Source organism: Mytilus californianus, unplaced genomic scaffold (genome assembly GCF_021869535.1).
Source record: "Mytilus californianus isolate M0D057914Y unplaced genomic scaffold, xbMytCali1.0.p SCAF_3, whole genome shotgun sequence".
NCBI classification, from domain to species: domain Eukaryota; kingdom Metazoa; phylum Mollusca; class Bivalvia; order Mytilida; family Mytilidae; genus Mytilus; species Mytilus californianus.
Window position 1 is genome coordinate 21,531,816 of NW_026262679.1, and position 25,156 is coordinate 21,556,971.

The window sequence follows — 25,156 nt, forward strand, 5'->3', positions numbered from 1 at the left end:
CATCTTTAAAAACAGTCACCAAAGGACTTTTTATATCACTTTACATTTAACGGTAGTTGCTTTGTCGTGTGTTTGTGTTGTGACAAATAATACTTTTGTTGAATAAGACACAAAGAATATAAACAAGATGGGTGTAGTCAACCTCTACAACATTTAGTTTTGCAAACATTTAGTCTGCTTTTCATGTTTACACGGTATTTATTTTAAGCTCTCATTCAAGGGAGCTTTACAAGTGGCAGATCAAAGCTAGGTCTGCTTTTAAAGACTGTTCTAGCCTTGAAGCCTGATCAAAGATACCAAAAATGTCCTGGCCAGTCTTTAGAGAAAGTCTGCTCCAGACGAGTCCTTCGACAGGTCTGGGTTTTACCTGTCCTGATGACAGCTGGACCATTTAAGATCAAACCGTGGAGAGGACTGCTCTTTATGACATGTTTTTTATGTTTTTTGCATGAAACTTCGTTATTCGCCGATGTGTTCCTTTAATTTGGAAGGGATACATAGTTTAAGTCCAATTATTACGGGTATCATACTATAGTTCATAGCCTTTGCAAGCACCACCTGCTCCTAATGAACAACATTAAAGAAGATATTTGATTTTCGACATTCGATCAAAGCGTGTTCGCTAAAACGTTATCTATTGAACAAACTAACATTAAACAAATTAGGTACAAATCTATTTAAACGTCAAAAGTACTTTCGATATTTATCCCCCAATAAATCAACAGCTCTTTAAAAATATTTACTTTGTTATAATATCAAACAGATTGTCCATATTCGAGATTTGCTGGAAAACTCATCAATATAACTGGATGACGCTAATGCTTTTGACGATGCAAGAAACAACAAAAACATAATATAAGTATCAGATTAATGTATCATAGTTATGAGTTATAAATACTCACATAAAAAACTTTTACCGTGGAGATAATTTCTGTTAAGATAAAATATGGTATAATAAAGAATTCTAACCAGCCGTTGATTGCAGTCTTTAATATGTTTATTTGATTTTGTTTATTAAACTTTACTTTTCACAGAATATCATACTTTTTCTTAACACTAAATACTAGATTATATACACTACACTTCTCACTTTGGAAATGTGTTTCCCAAAAAGCTAAACATAATTAAGTCCTTAATCGATGATAATAAGATGTTGATTGCAAATATAAATTTGATGTGAAGTTAGCTTAACTGGAACAGTAACTCAATAATATAAGTTAACTTGACATATCATCACAATCCCTCACACCGTGTTACAAGTCCTAAATTTTCTAACGTCTACTCATGTAATAAATCGCCTCACGTCTAGTCATGTAATGAACAAATTGAAACGATAATATATCTTGCCATGCAACCAAGTTCTTATGATCAAACACACACAGATTGCTGTATGGACCTCTGTCTTAAAAAAAAATCAGACTTCAGACTGCAAACTACAAATGTTTTGTTTCACACTATGCATTTTCTACTTTTAAACTTAACCCTCCCTCTGCATTATATTATTTATACATATAAGAGTGTGATATACCAAACATACATAGGACGGGACATAAGTTACAGCTCTTTATGTAAAGTTCAGAAAAGACTATACTTAAAGAATTTATTAATAAATGGTATAAAAAGAAGCCATCAAAGATACCAGGTTTAAGATTTGTTACACTATTTATATATATAAGAGTGTGATATACCAAACATACTTAGGACGGGACATAAGTTACAGCTCTTTATGAATAATTCAGAAAAGACTATAATAAAAGAATTTATTAAATGGTACTAAAAGAAGCCATCAAAGATACCAGATTTAAGATTTGTTACACTAGACGTGCGTTTCCTATATAAAACTATTCAGTAATGCTCGAATAAAAAAATTTTGAAAGCCAAATAGAATACGGTGTTGACGAGCATTGTAAATCAAAAAGTTGTTTCTGATAGGCTAGGGCCATCGATGGCTGGATAAAAACACCATAGTGTTTCTCATCATTCGAAATTATTAATATGGAATATATTTTCGATTTCTGTCTTTCGTTTCAATTCCGGTTTGATTGTCTTACCTGTCCTCAGATAAGATTTTTGGTCGTTATTCACATGTGGTAAATGTTGCGTTTTGTTTCGTCTGACTTTCTTTTTTTGTTATGGAAAAAAAAACACCCGTTAGACTTTGAATAAGTCATACATGTTCTACGCATGTATTTTTCCCATTTCCATTAGAGATGAACTACAACTAATTTTCTTTGGGGTACAATATAGCTGTATCACAATTGTTTTAACTGGACTATGTTCTAATACAATACGATTTGGTTAAAATAGTAATTTTTATGATAATTAGAATTGATGATTGTGAAGTGAATGGGGGACTTTTACACAACTTTGGTACTACTTTTCTTTCTAAAAATGTTTTTTGTGATTTCCTTTATGTATAATTAAAAAAAAGAAAAATGGAAATTCGCTGAATGAGACAAAATCAAAAAGAAGTAATAAGTAGTTGAAATTCTGAGGCAACATTAGTTGACCGAAACCGGATGCGTCGACAGGCGACACGTTAAGCGTCTCCGGCAACAAGACAACAATATAACGAAAGGAAAAATGACAACATAGGCGAAGCTAGCAAAAATGAAGTGTACCCGCAATATTTGAAGAGAACATAACAGGGTCGCAAAGCAACGAGGTCATCTTGCTCAGGTAGTTTTACAGCAGGGTGATTCGGGGTCGCTTAATGAAACAAAATCCTGCATTCTGATTATTTCCCAGCACGTTAACTAAAGCCGTAACATATTTTCAAGAACAACATATTGACTTCTGAACATAGATTTAAAAACAGTAAATATTTAGTCGAGCATACATATACATGCATGCACTACATTACTTTTCAATTTAGGACATTTAGCTACAGAGTAGGATTCAGTAAGAAAATTCGAGCACTAAAAAGTCATAAAAAATAGTATTGTATGAATTGCAAAGAAATACGCTATTCGATTACATTTTCTGAAGTCTCATTTGCAGCGGCACACAAACTTCAATCAGATCAAAGTTGAATGAAGGAAGAATTTGACGAGAGTATGTATAACAAATTTTCCTAGAATATGAACTAATTAAGGCTTAGTTCAATATAACATGTGGAAATTCCAAACAAAACAACTTAAGTGGTTCAGTAAATTTTGATTTAACTTTTTAACCGAGTCAAACAATTTCTTTGAGTTTTATTCCAACGCGTATATCTAAAAAAGAATGTTCAGCGCTCGTTGATTCCCTTTCAATTAAATAATGTTCCTCTAGAGCAAACAGTATCGTTTGTGATCGAAAACTGTACAGGAAGCAACTGTATGATTAAAATAAAATGTAGGCAGACATAATTTTCGACCACATGAACAACACATTTCTTCTGACTTATCTTTCTTTTATTATCTATCATAATCAAATTAAAAGGATGACAAATCATCATGAAATCATCTATATTTTTGCCATTAATTTCAGTATTTGTGTTGTTGAGTATATAAATTATTAGATGTGATATGCTTGGGACAACAACCCAACAAAGATCGAGGATGTAAACTAACGATAGCAGTACTGCCTTAGTTTAATAATGAGCAAAATCAATATCGTGAAATAATTACGCATAGTTCATTACAAATATCAGGCTTATGATTTAGCGTTCCTGACGCGCACAATTCGACTTCATACGACTGATCAGTGGCGCTAGAACCAAAACAGTTGGATCACCAAATCAATCAAAAAGTTGAATAGTAGTGCAAACCAAAGGTTAACACAAAGGATACAACTGCTTGGCTGATGTAAATAAATTTACAAAAAAAACAATGATTCATTATAGAGGATTATTTGTTTTAGATGAACGATGTATGTGCACGTGCGTTTGACGTAAATTTATTTACGTCACTTGCACAAAAGAAAAAGAAAACAATATTACACAATAAACACTGAGCAACATTATTCTGATGATTGAAGCAGATATTTAGTTTCATCTCAACTATTGTCACCAATACCGTGGTCTGTGACAACAAAACGTTTTATTCTAATTCAATGATAAATCATGAATGAGAAATGGGTCGAGCTTCGGACAAAACAACCATGTATGCTTTTCATTTATTTGTATCCAGTTTCATCAGCGCATATCTGATTAAATCTTAAATCGATCTTTAGAAATCGTCTGTTCTTTTATGTGTCAGAAAATGTAATAACAAAAATACAGAACTCCGAGGTATATTCTAAAACGAGAAGTCCATAAAAACTGACAAAACCAACCTCTCTAATATTTCAACCAAAGGCAGGGCTGGATAACAACTGTCATACAAGTTTTCATGACATGTTTCGAAGAGATGGTGGGTTAAACCAGATTTTACACCCAGCAAAAAGCTCTCACCAAATGACAGTTAATTTGTTCCTAACCTTTTACAAGAAAAATATCCGTTAAATATTTGATATAAATCTTCTTCATGTTCCAAGCTCAGCACGTAAAAGCATGACGGGTTTTAGATGTATCCATACTTTGTCATTGTATTTAGCTTGCGAACGGATGTTTATTTCTTTTTAGAATCGTAACTTTAATAATTTGTTTTCTCGAACAAAAAGTCAGGTTCATTATTCTTGGTTTCGATCAAAAGAAAGAACACACATATTTATATTAATCGTTCCAAAGATATGATGCATAATTGGTTGAAATCATTTCGTGATATTTGTTTAAATGAATGTTTCGCATCTTTTAATTATGATTTTCAAACAGAATTGTCGGTTGAAGTAAATGGCTTGTAGGATTTACTGCTAAATGAATGATTAATAATTCACCCTTGTCTTTCTACTTAAAAATGATTATGATTTTGTGCTCTGATAAACATTTTCTTTTTACTGTAAATTGAAATGATTATTATCTACAACTTCTTAAAGTATCAATTAAATGTGAATTATTAAAATAATATCAGACTTTTTTCAGAATAGATAACAGGATCATAAATTGAGTTTTGTTGATTTCATGGTACATTTTTCTTTCAAAAATTACTAACGTAAAATAAATTTAAAACATGATTGATCTTAACAAAAGAATATAAGATTATATTTCCAACTCTGCTAATGGATTGATGCATGATTGTGTATATGCTTCAAAAATATGTCGATTTGATGTGAAGTGACCATATTTTTGTTTAATTTTAGTTCTGCTCATTTTACAAAGTTATATAAAGTAATGAAAAAAGTGTTACAATTTGTCCTCTGATTTTAATAATTGTACAGTCTGTCCAGAAAACACTCACATTTAACAAAAATGACTTCTTTTTGGCACCTCACATTATAAATTACGAAGTGATAGCCACTTGATTATGCATTATTTGTGATGTAAAATAAGTTTTGGTCGTTTGTCCATAACAGTTTTTGGAAGAGATAACTTTGGCAGCAACTCCCGAACCAGAAAATTGGTATATTTTGGTATTCAGTATTAGCTTTTGCAGCTTTTTGTTACAGAACATTTTCGGCCAATTTTTTCCTGAAGCTTTTTTTATCATAAAATAAATAGAGATTTGCATTTAGGCTTTTGAAGGTCCATTTAAAAACAAATCCGAGACGGAGGTCAAGTGTTTCGGAAGGTTAGTCATATATAATGAAGAAACGTCGATTTCAAATCATAAATTGAAATGAACATATCATAATTATTCCTGCTTGCAGTTTAGTAATATTCTTAAGAAATTTAGCAAAACGACACGGTTAATGTAATTGAAGATATGTATGAAAGCACATCTTTGTGTGTAAAAACTAATAATAACATACTAACTGGAAATTTTCCATCAGCTATTGATGTTCGTCGAGGGGATCATCTGAGCCTTACATTGTTTAAACTTTTTATAAATGAGAGTTTTTTTATTCTAACAGTTGCCCAGGTTTGTTACACAACAGCACCCTTAACTGTTAAATGTATGCAGATGACCTCATTATGAATACTGAAACTTCATCTGGATTACAAAATTGTTTGGACAATTTAATGGACACACAGAAACGAACTATTATATAACAATGGCCATTTTCCTGACTTGGTACAGGACATTTTAAGAAAAAAATGGTGGGTTGAACCTGGTTTTGTGGACATGAGTGGCTCGCCAGCACTTCCGTCAATTATACAACGGTACTGATTGTGTTCACTCCAATCTAATTAAAATGTAGATCTTTGATTTCGTTATCCTCATATCCATATATATACGAGCACGCGAGTTAATATAGATATGAATTTTAATTAGATTGTGTTCACTCACTCATTATTTTCGGGAATACACTGTGTTTGTTGTCTCGCTTCTAATATATAGTTTTAGTTTATTGTAATTTTTCAATAAAATAATCATAATAATTACTTAATATATACTTTAATTTAAACTGTAATTGTTCTGCTCCTCCGTCTTGATTGACAAATAAAAATTATTGTTGTTGTTAAAGGTCTATACGCTATCACGCGTTGGTTGACCGTTATGGAATTTCCGTTTCACAGGTGACGACGGATATGTTCCTTAAACACAATCCCGTACACTTTTCCTCGAATGTTATCTACCGAATTAGACTTATCACCGGGTTTGTACTTACATGAGCAACACGACAGACGCCACCAGTGGAGCAGGATCGGCTTACCCTTCATTAGGACATGAAATCAATCCCCGGTTCTTGGTGGGGTTCGTGTTGCTCAGTCTTTAGTTTTCTGTGTTGTGTTTTGTATACTGATGTTTGTCGTTTGATCTTTTTCGTTTTTCGCCATGGCGTTGTTAGTTTGTTTTCGACTTATGACTTTAAATGATTCTTTGTTATCTTTCGCTTCTTTTTAGATCAAAATCTTCCGAGTCAGAAATTGTTAATAATTAAATCAATGACGGCAGAAGACAGATATTCAGACCATGTTCCTATATGGTTAAGAGTCATTAAGAGATAACTTGAAAGTATTTTTTTCTCTTCATATCATATTTTGTCTGTCGTTGAGTGTCTAAAAAGAAAGTAAATTCCTTTTCGCATAATTCGAAATTTTAAATGGAAGACTTAAAAGTTCCTTTTTGTTGTCTAACTACATCCTGATAGTTTGGATAGGAAGCATAATAGTTCTGAATAAACGCTATAAACTTTATTGTGTTCACTCATGTTCAATCTTTGATTATTTCTCGTCATCCCTGTTTCTGCCCACTTCACATGTCATCTAAGATAGGAGATTTTGTTTTGAAATATAATATTATTTGAAAAATCAGTCAAAGTTGCTAAAACGCTTGGTTATATTTTTGTACGTTTGTAGGGATCACAATTTTAATTAGAGGAAATACTAGAACTATTTGTAGCATATCATATATTGTTAATCAAACAGCTCAACTCGATAAACATGAGAGTTGTGGGAAGCGCTTTCCCCTTTTGTGATCGACGCTTTCGTAAAACATATTTTGAAGAACAACATGAGACATCGTAATAAGTTTCAAACGTGACCTTTAAGCATTACTACATTTGTAATAGTTTGAATTTGTATGTGATTCTGGGTTTCAGACATTCAAAGTTTTCCATTATTTGGTTAAGAGCACTTAATCAGTAATTCTTGGGATTTAGTGGACAATGTAGGAACTTGTCTATTGTATGAAACTGTGTGTTGTTTTCAGACATCGTTTAATTTTTGCAAATTTCTGCAAATCTTATTACAAAAAATCTGTCTAATAATACACGAAGTCATCTTCAACAACTCATGTGGGGCAGTGGCTGGTTTAGATATATGGTAATGAAACGGTATAAACCTACCAGTCAAAACCATCCTAGGTTTAGTTTATCAAGTATATGAATTAATATATAAACTTTAAATCAAAATAATTTTTCAAAATGGAAAAATCATAGACAACACTGAATTTCAAATTGATTTTTTTATTTCATAATTTTACATACATATACATTACCAGCGGTTTAGTTATTAGAACTTTTAAAGCATGAATATGAACTGACAAAAAGGATAACATCATTTGCAGTTATGATCTCAGTTAAAGAACTATTTTTAATAATATTTGTTTGTCTAGTCATTTCAGTAGTTTGACATTTTTTTTATGTGCAATAAAAAAAAACAAGAAGATATTATTATTATTTTTCATTAAGATTTGTATGCATCTTCAATCCCATTCAGAATTGATGTGCTGATGTAGTTAATAAGATAGATCATTTCAATCAGCTTTCTGTTGGTTTAAATCACTTTGTTAAGTCATTTCCAATTATATGCCTTATTACTTTTCGTCGTATAATTGGCTTCAAAAACTAACATTTGTCAATCAAAAGACGACATGCTGAGATTTATGTCAACTAATGTACGTCTATTTTTTCTGCCAATCGCCTCGAAAATTGATAGAGCGTGTTCATGACAGTTCCGCTTAGCCTGTGCATTGCCTCCAATATCTAACAATAAATATTCTAAGCCATACCATACAAAATTAACAAGCCGTTTAACAAGCTGTATTTATAAAATAAAATCTATAAGATCTGTTTGGGTGTGTCGGTTCTCCCTCTTCCAGATCAAATCAATCGAATTGGCTCTTTAACCTATACAGTATATAGTTTGTTATCCTCAAAAAGTCCGAAAACATGCAGAAAATCTCCCTTGGTCAAACCGTCATAGTGTAAATATGTCAATTATCGTGCATCTGACTAAATAAAAAACTAAATATTTTTCTAGCTCTATGCTAGTAAATATATTTTTGGTCGTTTTGAAAAAAGCTATAAAATACTGAAAATACTTGATGAATCATAAGCTGATTTTGGTCAGCGGTGATCCATATATTGCCGGACAATTTACCAAGTCGACACTGCTAATCGCATGGCGTATTAATTTTATGAAATAACGTTTGTTTTTATTTTCATAGTTGTTTTTTCATTGAATTATGAATTTCATAAGACAACGCTATGCCATATTCATATCAAAGTCCATTCTAGTGGTCTAAGATCTTTAATATTGATCAGCAGATTTTATGTCAATTGTCGTGTCTGTTTCCCTATGATCAAATTTTGATTGAGCTGATTCTTATTCCCCTTTTTTATGAAATCTTCATTAGTATGTTCTGTTCGGATTTAAGAATTGACCGTCCATCGGTTAACTACTGTTGCTTTTGGTTTAGATAGAAAAAGGAGATGTGTACGAACTTCTAATAAGACAACTATCAGTAAAATTCTTAAAGATAAGACATTTGTTCACTGCAAGTTGTTTTTTTAGCAAAAAAAAGTAAAAATCTGCAAGTTGTTTTTTAAGCAAAAAAAGAAAAAAAAATCCAGCTGTATTATCAGGTAAACTACATTATCCTTGCATCAACCTAGAAGTGTTAGAATAGCTAATTATAACGTACTAACAAAATCTTTTCGAAAAAAAGTAATAAAATAACTCTTGTAGTAATTTATCCGATATTCCAATATATGATATTCTTAATTTTCTTATATTATCTTAGCTGACTTGATTGATTCAAGTCAGAGAGTCAAGCCTAAATCAGAATAAATTTGTAAATAATAACGACATTGGTAGCCTGGTGTTGTCGTTTCATTAATCAGATTGGTATGGGGTGATTGATTAGCCTTTTTAATAAACATTAAATCTAAGATATTGATGTGGTTATGCCATATAATGTATAGGCTGATTCTGTCGATTTAATGACAAATTACACAATTCAATTTTGAAAGACCTTTTTTGTTCTAATATGTTAAGAAACATGCCTAATTTTTGATTTGCCAAACAGCAATATCAGATTTTTTGTCAGTTGATTAATACGTTTTTGAACACTTTGTTTTATAACGTCCATTAAATGTTCGGAATTATTATTATTTTTTTAATCTGTACGAATATAAGTAGATGTGGAGTATGCATAGAGTCTCCAACAATATATTATCAAAATCATAACAGTGTTCAAGCATATTGTTTTTCTTAAATTGTTTAACATTTCACAGCGGTATAACATGTTACTTTAATTATTATTCCCTTAAATTTATTTGTTCAGTGTATGTTTACTGGTGTTAATATGTCTTTTGATTGAGTTAAGCCATTTCATTTGATATTTTATAGTGTGTCTTTCTATGTTGTGATGTTACACTATTGTTTCAGATAAGGGTGAAGGTTTGGTACCATTAAAACGTTTAAACCCGCTGCAATTGTTTTCATCTGTCCTAAGTCAGGAATCTGATGTTCAGTAGTTGTCGTTTGTTGATGTGGTTCATAAGTGTTTCTCGTTTCTCGTTTTTATATAGATTAGACCGTTGGTTTTCCCGTTTGAATGGTTTTTTACACTAGAAATTTTTGGGCCCTTTATAGCTTGCTGTTCGGTGTGAGCCAAGTCTCCGTGTTGAAGACCGTACTTTGGCCTATATTGGTTTACTTTTATAAATTTTGACTTGGGTGGAAAGTTGTCTCATTGGCACTCATACCACATCTTATATCTATTGACGAGACCATTCGTTGGCGCGCTTAATTCACCAATTAACTGGGTCAGATCAGGTAACCGTTTGATTGTTACGCCTACATAATACGTTGTTTTACAAGGGACATTTAAACGTACGGCATCATTAAAGGTTTCTCAACGACTGAAAACAAATAACTCTAAAAAAAATACTAAAGGCGTATTGATTAACATTGAATATTTTGACATTCTTCACCAACAATCGATAATCTAACTATTTATAATACCGCGCGTTCTTTAAACATTAAAATAAAATTTCACTAGCTTCAAAAGTAGTAATGAATGTGTAAGCAATAACCCTTTTCGGACTTACAATTGTAGCTTTTTAAAATTTGTACTGGCTCTTCGTATATTTCAACTTTCAACTTTTATCATGTCTAAAAATATTTATTTTTAGAACGAATGCATGAAAAATTTAAATCGTGGTGCAATTAAAAAAAATGAAAAAAATATATTTTCGTATGGTCTTTTTCGTACTTGCAAAATATAGGACAGTAAAAAGCTGCATATATTTGGACCTAGTTTATACAATTTGCATTTACTTTATGAAATGGGAATCTTTAAATTCAATATCAATTAATTGTTGAATAAATTCAAACATGAAAGCTAGAATTCAAATTAGTTGGTCCAACGTTCTACTGACTGACTCAGCACTTGGACTAGATTATTGAGAATAATACATTATAGTTTGATTAATTGGACACTGGAATCTTTCTGATTAACACTTTACTTGATGAAAACCCATGATTGGTTGCAGAACCGTATTCCGAATTCATGATTACGCACATACCACTCAAATTTGTTCTGAGAGTGCGTTTTATTATAATATAATTTAATTCATTGGTGGGGGGGGGGGGGGGGCATTGGTTCGTTTCTTATACAGGTATACTATTTTTTTATCACAGTGTCGTATTTCTTTTTGTTTCTATTTCAAAAATGATATGAATTAATCTTTGTTTACCTTTTTTCCTGAATGATTAAGGACCGCTTGAATAAAGTATGTATCCCTCCGAAACATAAATACATTTAATCAGGTTGGGTACAATATCATTCATTGGCATACTAACGTTCCCTCTAATTTAATTGTTTGGTTGCATTATAAGCAACATTTATTGACTTAGAGAATTGACCAATCCATTGAAAGGGTTGCAATGCATGATGGACTACTACGTACTTTATCGAGAATTAGAATATAGTAAAGTGCTCTCGAATTGTAGGATTTGATGTTTCTTAATTGTGAAGAATGAAGTAAATCATGTTCTTAGTAAGGGATTATCCTATTATTTGGGTATATTTATAGTTCAAAACAAAGAGTTTCTATGAATGGGTTATAACTGCCCCGAAGCACATTTATCAGATTGAAAGGATTTATCACAGTGATTGAAACTGACTAAAAGTTGAATTGTGAAACATACAAAAAAATCAAAATAGGTTTACTGGTGCAGTAAAATTTGTACCTTTAATGTTATTATGAAAATATTAATAACTTCAAATTATTAAAAAATCATACAATATAAAAGCAATGCAAAAAAAAAAATAATAAAAATAACATATATCTTTTAATTAGCTTTCCAAAACTCTAATTACTGAACAAGCGGTTGGGAAGAATAGTTATTTCCAATATTCCGATAAAATAAAAAAAAATAAAATAAAAAACAAGCAAGAATTTTATTTTAGTTTTGAATATATTTAAAACTTTTAAAGGCATTTTATTTGAACATTTCCCTGACATATTGAAATAGTATTTGATTTAAAAAGCCGGACCAAAATATTGGCTGTGAAATAAGATTAGTTGTAACTCAAATGTATTTATTGATTTAAACTGTAAATACAAAAAGGATAATTCCTCACTAAACTATTACATGATTTACATTCATACTCACAATCAAGAAACATTTTACCTGAAACAAAAGAAAAACTCAATGTTTGAACAATTATCCTTTTTGTCCTCACAAAACTATGTTAATGCTATTTCATTCCATCCATTGAAATGATCATTACCTATGTTGTACATTCCGTTTATTAACCTAGTTAACACTTCATTATAAAAAGTGAATTCTTGTCAAGGTTTGAATATTACAATGGGAAAGGATAATTTTGTAAGGTCACTCGAAAGTGTGAATATGTTCTAATTTGGTCAGACAATACTTGGTCATGTTTTATGAACATTAAAAACCCTCGGCTACGCCTTGGGCTTTAAATCTTTATAAAACATGACCAAGTATTGTCTTACCTTTACATAACCTATGTGTTACAATTAATCTGTTTGTATTAAGCTTTTGGTTAATTAATCTACTATCAAAATATTATGAACACATTATTCAATGCATGGATGGATTAGAAAAGTACCATTCTTAATTAGATTGTTGTCATTCAACTGTTTCAGTTAACAGGTCGGGACATTTCCAGATGCGGATTTAAGTGAGGGGGGGGGGGGAGCTTCATACATGGTTAATGCATAGACTTTTTACCAGTCGTACTCCTAACGTTGTCTAGTTTGTCCTCCTCCCCCTTTTCCTTTTCAAAATACTGGATCTGAATCTGATTTCCTTATACGGATATGCAATATTTAACATTTTAATGCTTCCGCCAATACATTATCAGTGTTTGTTTACAAATAATGCATTTTTTTCTGGGCGATTCACCGACCAATCCAATGAATGAGTTGCAATGCATGATGGACTACTATGTGTTTACAATTGTTTATAAATGCATGACATACAACGCAATTTTTAACACATTGCCGAAAAAAGAAATTATCTTTATACCTTTTCTCCATTTGTGTTTACATTTATGATACAAAATATTTTGTTCTGTGTTCAAATTCACGAATAATTTCCAATTTCTGTGTTTGTAACTAATAAACTGTCCCAGTTTCCCCTTTACATAAAGCATTATACAAATAGAAAAGTCTTTTAGTTATTCAGATATATCTTTAGAAATATACTTAGATAGACAATTGAATAGTCTAATATGCTTGGATATCTTAAGCAGTAGGCTGTAGTATATTGTAGTTAAAGCCTTCTTATTTGCTATATCTACAGAATAACACCTTGCTTTAAAAATGAATTAATTCATTTAAGAACTACCAGCAGGAGGGTGATAAATCTGGAAGTACAGATAATGAAACTGAAAATATAGGAAATATCTATGTTTTATTAATATTTTTCTATCGACGTACTCGTGCCAATCTGGCCCATTAGATATCCTCTATTATTTATTAATGCATTGCATATATATGTTATACTTTGATCTACCTTTGATCAAAAGTGTATGTGGGCTCTGTAAATATTTATTCGTAAGCCAACAATATGACACGGTATAACAAATACATGTATACTCGCGATCAAAGAGTTAAAACAATTAATAATTCAGTGTACATCTATTTTACTTCATAATAAGAGGGCTATGAAATTATATTTATTAAGAAACTAACACACTATAAAAGAGGCTATTTCGGACAACAACCTACATAAGCGTCTAATGACATAGACAAAGAAGTAAAATACCAATAAAACACTGCCAGATTTGAAAATTGTTGCTCTTAAAAGAAAATCACCTGTCATGAAAGACATGATATAACATTTAGAACGATATAAATTGAAGAATTAAAATAAATGTTGCATAAATAATATTGCATACACAAACTTTATTTTCCAAGATCAAAGCTCTGTTGAAGTACATCTCCACATGATTAATGCTAAGGGATCAACATGGAAAAAAAATCACTTAGCAATATTTGTTTTTTTTTTGTTAGAAGATAACTCTGTGAAGCAATGATCTGGAATCTTGTTACAATTTCAGCCTTCCAGACTTAAAAATTTGAAAGATCTTTATGTAGTGTACCTTTAAGTCGTTATTACGACTTAGTTACTCGCTCAAACAACTAAGCTAACTCGTTATCACGACTTATCACACTACAGAGTGATCTTTCAAACCTTTAAGTCTGCAAGGGTGAAATTGTTTATAAAATTCCAGATCATTGCTTGACACTTACCAACTTCCGTATAAACGTGATATAGAATTACGCTATATTATACAATTATCATATACTGTGGATAGTCCCATCCCGTCAGAAACGTTTAGCACTTAACTCATCAAATATAATTACCTATATTTTATAGGTGACAAAATACACACAGATCTGTCACCAATAAGAGGGAGTCCTTACTTCAATGTGACTTATATAGTAAACAATCAACCGACAAAGGTATTCCAGGAACAACGATATAATATGACATATCCTGATGAACAAAGACTCATGAATTACATACTCAAAGGATACGAGAAGTCTGTTCGTCCTGTAAGGAATGCATCAACAGCAGTTAAAATAAAAATGGGTTTGACAATGACCCAAATATTTGATATGGTAAGTTTTAGCAGTCTTTATATTAGTAAGAACATAAATTGAAATGGCGTTGAAATGTTCAATGAAACGAGTTTAGAAAGAAGAATTTTCATATTTAGATATTTCTGAATATAATTTGAAACTTTTATCCATATTAAATCACGAATTAAAATACTTTTTAACCGGATTTCCGAAGAAAAATATCGGTTATTAATTTGGTGATGTACGGTCTGAGATCTTTAGATACCAGAATAGTCGTCTGATCTGTAAATTTCTCGATTTTGTCGTATTCACGATTGTTGCATTTTGACCGAGTCAGGATTCGCATGACGGTTGATGCATGCAAAGAAAGACTCTTACCCTGTGGATGCACTAATTTTTCTTTAAGAGTTCTTGCGATTCCCCCATTTTTGCTTGGTTTACCTTGATTTATCATCATAATTGATTGATGAGATTTGGTCGTCTCCTCTAATTCATAGAAACATTAGTATGAACAATGGTTAATGAATGAACTCCAAACTGAGTGTGTTAAGATTCTGCAAGACTGTTACCATCTCATTATTCATGCATCATCCGATTGCAAACTCGTATCATGTAGTAAAATGTCTCAAATAAAATAAGAAAGAAATTTTCTGATGTTGAAAACAAGTAAATTTACTTTGAAAACACAATTCAAGAGGCAAACACTGAGTAAATCGAACGAACTAGAAAAAAGAGCGAAACCGTATGTTTCTTCCTGATCTTGAAGCATGACGTTATTTGTAATAAAATCAGATTTAAAACAGATTTAGAACTATTACATTTATAGTACGTCAAAAACTAAAAGCATGTTACCTTTTTGTTATGAAACCTGTAGATCTTGTGAAGTGATAATTTTTTCCACGTCAGAAGCCTTAGATTGGTACTTGTGTCTTTTTTTTTTAAGCTGTTTTGTGTTTTTGGCGATAAAATTAGTCTGACTTTTAGTTTTTTCTTATGTTGTTTTTCGACTCCACTGTCCCAGATCAAAGGCGGATCCAGGAGGAGGGGTGGGGGTGGGGGCAGCCACCCCCCCCCCCCTCCCCCTTTGTGGAAAAAATTTGGGTTGATTATATAGGAAATCACTGAAGCATGAATGTAGCGGGCCCCTTGTTATGGCAGTTAGTGGCCCCCCTTGTAAAAAGTTCTGGATCCGCCAATGCTGATTAGCGGGATGGTTTAGCGCCAGCAAATATTTTTAACGTCGAAACATACTGTTTTACTTTTAGTGATGTCGTAGCCTTTTATTGTTTACGATACGGTATATAGTTTACAATACGGTATTAGTTTTGATTATTGACCGTACGGTGCCCTATAGTTACTCATATCTATGATTGTGGGTCTCTGCTGTGTAGTTGTCTCAATCATTAGCAATCATAAATTTATTTTTTTATATATATATATTACATCCTTTTTGTTGCAATCAATTTGCATTGCAACTTCATCTCCATGGACGGCACTTTGGAGCCAAAGCTGAACGAATGCATTTGAGCTCTGATATTGACTCTGTTTCCTCAGTGTTCATTGTTTAAATTCAAATGCATATTCTGAATGGATTTATGCGATTTGAATATCGGTAAACTACTGTTGCCTCTAATTTACCATTTTCAACTCGATTGAGTCTTTCAGGATCCGTTTAATCATGGATGATGTATATTAAAGAAAGAGATTAATTTTAATCTGTGCATTGATGAAAATACATGTTGGATGAATATTTCTCAGAAAATGGGATTTAACAATAATCAATCTTCTAGTCTGAGGAAAGTGAAGCATTATAATTACATATTCCGAAAAAAAGAAACATGAATATTAATGTCATTTATAAATTAACAATTGCTCAGAATAATTCACCCTCGTACCACATCACCAGTTGTTTGATTATTATTGTATGGGTGAAAATAAAAGGAGTTAGGGGTACATATACATCAAGGATAAAACAAATGACACCTAATCGTCTGAGCTATCGAGTGACATTGTTAAATATACTCTATCATAAATTCCACATGCCTTCTAAACAGCTAATACTAAGAATGAATATGACTACTATAACCACGTGACATTTTCTAATATTAACAGGACCAAAGCACTGTCCCATTTAAAGTGTGTACACGTACCATAAAAGTCAACTCTGATATTATATTTAGCGGAACTCAGTATACGTATGACAGGAATTTATTTTGTTCCTGTGTCTGAAAACGTTGGACGACTTCTTTTTTAACACACAACACAAAGACTAACATAAATATACAAAACGCATAAGGACTGACTTGGATAATCACTAAAAATACTTACAGTTAAAGATACCCATGCGAACAGAGACAAATACAGCTTTGAATCAGATTCGGAAACTGCGAGAATTCTAACTTTATGTCGTCTTCTCTTTTTGTTTGTTGTTCTTTGCCTTTGTGCCGGTCTGATAAGTTTAGCAAGAAGTGATAACGACTGAATTGAGTCATTATACCGAGTTATATAAGTTGTTATAACGGGTTAGATAAGTCATTAAACGATCTAACTAAGTCGTTATAACAAGTTGCAAAGTCGTGGTTACGACTAAGCTAAGTCATTATAACGCGTTATTAAGTTGTTATAATGAGTTACTAAGTCGTGATATCGAGTCAGTTCTGTTGTCCTTTGAAATCGTTCTCGCATTGTTTTTTACTATGGTTCCTACATACTTTATTAACGATTTTTTTGGCATTGAATGGTAATTAAATTTACATGTACTTTATGCTTTAATATACTATAAAAAGTAAAATAACAAAAATATCGAACTCTGAGGAAAATTCTAAACAGAAAGTCCCTAAGTAAATGGCAAAATCAAAAGCTCAAACAGATCAAACGAATGGATAACAACTGTCATATTTCTGACTTTTACAGACATTTTTCTTATGTAGAAAATGGTGGATTAAACCTTGTATATTATATGTTATTGTAGTGTTAATGGCCATCATTATAAATAAAATCATATTTTTTTAAGGATGAAAAAAATCAAGTTCTGGTTACCAACGTTTGGCTTGATCAGGTAATTCTACGGTTTTGTATTTTGTGCATTCTTATTTGAAAAAAATGACTAGTCAATATCAATTTTGAAAAATTTCTGTAAACTATAATATTAATGTTTTTACAAACGTATTTATGTGATGGTGATATTGAACCGACAGTTTATAAGTGTGTATTATGTTCAAATAGTTACTTGCCGATATAAAAGATATCAAAGGCAAAGGAGATATAAGCTATATTTCGAGAAATAAAATAAAAAAATAAAATATTATATCACACAAGACAAAGAACGCGATTACAAACAATTAATGCAAGGATGCGATAGTTCGAATACATTAAATTATACAAAACGATATGGCATAATAAGAATGATGACAAAATGCCATCATTGTAATTAATGCTAATAAGAATCGCTATTAATATTTATTTTTAGGAATGGATGGATGAATTTTTACGATGGTCACCTACTGACTTTAATAATATAACAACTCTGCGCATACCATGTGACAAAATATGGCTTCCAGATATTGTTTTATACAACAAGTAAGATTTGATGTAGAACATTCCAGAAGCATCTCCGTAGAGAATATATCTCCTAGCTTTATTGCCACGGAAATATTGGTTAAGATGATTTGTTCGATTGGTTGTTACCATGCCCCGATTCTCTTTTCCGTGTTCATAACTTTCATCTCATGTGTACTATGACCAAAGTTTGAATGGTCATGGTAACAACCGTTGAAAAAGGCACTTGTGAAATAGCCACTGCTTACCTTCCGGTACAAATGAGTTCAACCCTAGATAATCTTAATGTCGTGTTGCTTTTGTTTTCATTTTCTGTGTAATGTTTAATGTTATTTTTAGTGTTTCGACGTCTGTGTTGTTCTTATTGGTAACACTTTTGTCTGTTATGTGCCCGAAAAAAGACGAAAAGACAAACAAGTGCACAACATTTTACATAGAAAACTAAAAACTGAGCAAAATGAACCCACACAAAATTGGGGATGATCTCAGGTGCCCCAGAAGGTAAGCAGGTCCTGTTCTACTAGTTGCACCTGTTTTGGTGCTCGTATTAAAAGTTATGGCCAAAGACCAGGCCGCCCCTTTGTATTTGTAGGAAAATCGTTCGGTAATCTGACAGATGTAGCATTATTTTTTTACCAGTACTATCCCTTACAAGGAAGACAACCGTACATTGCAAGCCATGGTCAAAAACTAAGTTCAACCTATCAGATATTTGGCTTTTAGCGTGCCTAGTTAAGGTAAATCATCAAGGCGCTACGTACACATACGATTCATAAAGTGTCATTTTTCTTCTTTTTTTTAACCGCTCTTGCATATGTACAAAAAATGTTTCCACTCTCTAGCTTGAAACACATTTTGAGTTCGAAGATGAATTTTGGATCACATTGGACATGAAAGGATAAATGTTTCATGTTAAGTTAATTTAATTTTACGAATAAGAGTCACCGTGTCCAGATTTTTACAGATACCTTTGATAAGGATGTTGCATAACAAATAATATAAATTTAAAAACCAAGTATAGTTTCATTTAATGACTATACTTTTTTATATAACTTATCAACAATGTAGGAACGAGTAAAAATCAAGTCTTTGTCCTTATATTTCAAAAGATAACCTTTGTCACAGAACTCTATATAAGAAATGAATACATTGTATCACTAATATAACATGCATCATCACATTTCTGTCTTCTGTGGGTATAAGATATTTTTTAAATTAGCTAACTCTTGTCATTACAATTTACTTATTTTCATGCGGCGACTCTCAAGTTATTTCTGTCAAAAAAAGTTTATAATTTTAATCTGAGTTTGGTTTTCAACTACACTGTCATGTTGTGTTATTGATACGAAATGCCAAAAATTAAACTTTTAGAACACTTGACCAGAATATTTTAAATCAATTGGACATAAAACATTTCCTTTCATCTTGAACAAAGCTTACAAAAACAAGTTCATTTATTACAAATCACCTCTGCTGATGATAGATACACGGAAACAAAGATATCCCTTAATAAATCTAAATCAAATAATGGATGATTAAATGGCATTTTCAGTTTTCATTGGACGTTTTAAATACTGAAATCAAAATTACGGTCGACAGATCTACAGACAAACTCAGACATTTAATCAATATAATAAATCACCTTTGATTTATCCCAATGAGGAAAACATCTAGAAAACTCTTCTATATGCAGATATTGAGTGTAAATAGATAAATCTTTGGTAAATACTTAACGGGATTGAAACCTAATAGCCCAATTGTTAATCATATAAAGAAAGATTTATTTTATTGAAGAAATTGTTTATAATGGGAATTGGTAGATTGAACCTGGGTTTTAATAATATAAAAGAAAGAAAATCCTCGTTTGGTATGACACCCTTTTTGACGTGAAACAATGAAGTTTAATTCTAACTTTGATTAAAGTTTTAAATTCGGGAGTTCTAATTTCTTTTAAGAGAATTAACAGTTAGGCATTACAAATGAGGTTCCTTTGCTATTCGTGTCTCGTGGTTGTAGATTGGTCAATATCGAGCATTTAGCATTCAACTCAAACAAGTGGTATAAACCGTCTTAAACCTGCGGTAAGGTGAAAGTCTGTGATCCAAGTTGAAGCCTCACTGTGAGTTTGAGGTGATGATCTAGAACATCAATTAAAGCGCCTTTTCGTTCTTTTGTTTCTTTGCAATTTGGGGTTTTTTTTTTACATTTGGCCCGTGAATAAATATTGATACACAATAATCTGTCTTTTCCATTTCTAAATAATACACTTTTAAAGATTTCAATTAGAGAATATATATAATTGCTTATTCTATATCACACCTGTATCAACCAAACACCAACATAATCCAGAGAGCTCTGATCGAAGCATTATATTCGTTGAGGGTTGATACGATGTGCGATATTGCAAAATTCATTTGATGTAAGCTTTATATTATACTAAAATTGATGGTTTGGTAGTAAGTCAATCTTTGCAACCGTGAATGATATCGATATCTTCACGGATAGCTTACATTGACTGTAATATATATTACACATGACACTTCCTAGTATGTACTTCTAAGTATACAATAAACATGAATGTTACCATAAGATCAAATTTGTAAACTTTATTATATATACGTGTTACTTATTGCTAGTAAGACTAGTCTTTAATACATGTAGCTTATAATACGATATGGGTTTTTCTCATTGTAAAAGGTCCACGGTGACCTTTAGTTGCTTAAATCCACGTCCTTTGAGTTCTGGTGGAAATAAAAATAAGGAGATGTGGTATGAATGCCTATAGGACAACTAGTTCAAATGATGTGGATAGGTGTCTCATTGGCAATCATACCACATCTCCATATATTTATAAATTAAGTTAGCCTTTCTTTGCCAGATGAAAATATTAGAATATCCAAATTTGAAGGACAAACAAACAACAAAAAACTGCAATTAATACACAAAGTATGTTTGAATCATCAAAGCCACATATGTGGAACTGGAGTTTACCTATACAACTTATAATATCCATTTTCCCAAGCAGACGCTCTAGAAAAAAGATCAAATGATTTCGTACATTTTAACACCTTGCCTTGGGAATTATGCAAGCAAATAGAATATCATATTTCAGTTATTTCTAAATTCTCAAAGTATATCAAGTCTTTAGTTATATGATTAAAACACAAAACTGCAGATGCAATTGCTGGTTTAATAACGTGTCCTTATTTGACAGTATTTAGCAGCGGGACGGACTTTTATTTTTTCATTGAAGATTTTTTATAAAATATTATCTTTTTTCCTATAATATAAGAAAAACTGAAATAAAATAAACTAAGATGTAACACGCCATTAAACTTAATGCCAATAAAGTTAGTCATGTGAATACGAAATCAAAGTAATTTACTTATAACTTTACAATTGCTATGTTTGCTTTCCGTATTCATAGTTTAACAGCACATTAACTGTCTTTCTTTATTACAGTGCAGCAGAATATACTGATGGTCTAATGTCTGCTAACGCTATGGTTAAACCTAATGGTGAAGTATTCTGGCCAGTCCCAGCAAAATTACAAAGTTCATGTAAGGTTGATGTTACTTACTTTCCTTTTGATGAACAAAGATGTAAACTAAAATTTGGTTCATGGACATACGATGGCTTCCAAGTTGATATCTTAAACAGAACATCTGAAGTTGATTTAGATAATTACGTTATTAATGGCGAATGGGAAATGCTAAGTATAACAATACAGAGAAACGTAGTTTACTACCAATGTTGTCCAGAACCGTTTCCGGACGTCACATTTTACATCCATATCCGGAGACGAACTTTATATTATATGTATAATGTAGTATTTCCTTGTATAATGATGTCAGCACTGACGTTACTGGTGTTTTGTCTTCCTCCAGACTCAGGAGAGAAAATAGCGCTTGGAATTACAGTTTTATTGGCCTTTTCTGTTTTTATGTTAGCAGTAGCGGAAAATCTGCCGGAAACATCAGAATTCGTTCCATTAATAAGTAAGTAATAAATGAACGCTTTGTAGTTGCCTTCCGATAAAATGTATTTAACCGTAAAGTCAAATTTTTCCTCGCAAGTTATAACATGACAGAATATTAGAATTTTACATCAAAATCACAATTGCTAATGTTAATTTTTTTAACATGGTTTGTTTTAAAAGGGATGTTTAAACGGAAATGATAAAATTCTTCATGGACATTAATGTAATAAACTTAATTCAGGTCGTACCATACTTTTTCAATCGTCAAATATAGAACAACGTGTTTTCTGGTGAAAACGGCAAAAAGAAATACTTTACCTTAAGGAAGGAAGGAACGACCCACCATTAATTTTCCAATAGCTTTGTATGTGTTTAATTCGCATCTTTTCTGAATCTTTAATTATAAATTTCATACAGAATTATTGATGTGCGATTTTCAATTCTTGGAAGTGCATATAGTTTATTATAGCTTGATATTCCTTCTTGATTTTTCTATTTTCAATTTAATTAGTTCCAATTTGATTTTATCATAAAACGTATCCCAATTAAAGCATGTAAGGCAATTTAATAGCTTTTTATCGGTAGTAAATTGTTATTCTGATTCAAAATCAAAGATAGAGACATGAAATTTCATAATATAGTGGGGAATATAATCTTTTCCACTAATGGAATCATTTGATCAGACAGTCAGCATTACATTTGATATTAACATAGACGTATTGAGTATTATTGCATGATAAACAAAGAAGTTGTTAAAACATTTATTGGCCTATGCAAGATTGAAAAATATTTATGTAGCTATGTTTTGGTTGTGATGAAGTTAAACTTTTTTCCCAGAAAGTCTATGATATTCAATATTGAGGAGCATTGTTTACTAATTTCTTAGTCTATGTATATGTACATGATGTTAGATGACACCACTGATCAATTATATAGTCTAGGGATTTATAAACCTAGCGTTACAAATTATGAAATGAAAATATTGATAACTTACACACAATACAATTTGAAATAAATATTAAGACTACTATCGTTCTTACAATTATCTAATGAAAAATAAACACATAAACGCATATTGTATGCGGTAAAAATGATATAGTTCTTAACTGTTTCCAATGCAAACAACACAAAGGGTACCATTGGTGAAGACGTTATGTTTAGGACCACCTGGGTTAACTGGGTGTATTTGTTCATGTTGCTCTATCGGTGGAGGGTATTACTTTTTGTTTACTCTTCAAAAACACTTTATTTGATTCAAGATTTTGTCTGCTTATTTGATGTCGTCTTACTTATTTTCAAACAAGCATATAGACTCGTCTGTTAAAAGACAAAGAAATATGCTAGTATGCATGGACCCGTTTAAACATCCCACAGGTTTTGGTTATTGGTTACATACTTGATTTGACCATACAAATGTATATATTATATGGTTAACCATAACCAGATGACCTGAAATATTATATCCCTTTCAAAGTCACTGATATTTAACTTCACCATGAACATTCCCTTACAATTACTTGTTATGGGTACATACGATTATGCGTCGGGAGATCATGCGAAGAAAAATATGCTGAGCACTTGTTATTCCTCGCAAACATATCATTTTGGTATTGAATTTTCATTAAGTTCTGTGTACTCTTAGACTTTGTAGATATTTTTGATTTTATTGTATGCTTGTCTTTGTTGTTTTGTGTTCTGTAAATCTAAGTGGTCCTATGGATTTTCGTATGAAGCTTGTATTTTCTTGCTACACCTCGCATTGTCATCCTTTTAAACCTATGAAATATCATAACTTTTATGTCGGGACAATTATACACAAGCATTTAGATGATTATAAATTACTAGTCTTTACAAAATGTTGTAAATATCGTTAAAATCAAGATTTGTTCGGCAATTAAATATTATTTACTCATACCTTAATAGATAATCAGAAGCTAATAAGATATTTATTCAATTTCAGGCGTCTATCTAACAATAGTAATGTCCCTTACCTCTATTTCCGTGATCATGACGGTATTAGTGTTAAATCTTCATCACAGAGGACCTAATCGACAGGAAATTCCATTGTGGATGAGAAGAATTGTTCTTGGAAAATTAAGACAGTTTTTCTGTGTAAATAATTCAAATTCTCCATTAGTTACAACAAATGAGACGAAGTTTCTTCGAAGTATGTCCTTGAAAATGACCCTAGACAACATCGCACAAGAGTTACAAAATGAAATGCAAATGGAAAACGGAATGGCAGATACAATTGTCACTGATAACCAAGGAACCAGTATACACTCTCCGCGTGACGTCAGATTCAATTCATTACAAAACGAAAATCTTCGACGAAGTCGCACAAAATCAAACCGAGGTCATTCATATTCACGTATAAACGATGAAATATTACAGTCTCTCCGTAGTGTGATAGACAAACATGAGCGCGAGGACCATGATTATGAAATCATACAAGACTGGAGAAGGGTTGCACAAGTTGTAGACCGTATTCTTTTCTGGGTATTTTTCCTTGGAACTTTAATATCAACAATAATTGTTTTGGTTATATGTCCTACATTTCGATAACACATAGATATATAATTTGTTCCAAGATAATATTTGTGATTTTGAAACTTAAACGAAATGTTTTAAATTCCGACTGATATCAAAATATAATATATTTTTTTTGAAATGCCAAAATATTTTTATATATATGATTTTTCATGACTATGTAACTATATGTAGGAATTTTAATTTATCTTCTTATTAGCGTTGAGTGATATTTTTTGTATTCAATAATATATAAAACAAAAGAAAAGAGCTTGGTTTTGACTACCACTTATGTACGGGTTATATTTGTTTAGTAGTCAAAGTTCTATTTTG

At 31.5% G+C, this 25,156-nt stretch overlaps 1 protein-coding gene across 1 annotated transcript; it reads left to right on the forward strand.

Annotated features, from left to right (window-relative positions):
• Positions 1–2,315: 2,315 nt before the first annotated feature.
• On the forward strand, positions 2,316–24,859 carry LOC127733417 (neuronal acetylcholine receptor subunit alpha-10-like). Its single transcript, XM_052242780.1, has 6 exons — positions 2,316–2,370; positions 14,552–14,796; positions 17,771–17,815; positions 18,227–18,336; positions 21,778–22,313; positions 24,255–24,859. Exons 1-6 carry the CDS (start codon positions 2,316–2,318, stop codon positions 24,857–24,859), a joined length of 1,596 nt encoding a protein of 531 aa, XP_052098740.1.
• The last annotated feature ends 297 nt before the right edge of the window (positions 24,860–25,156 follow it).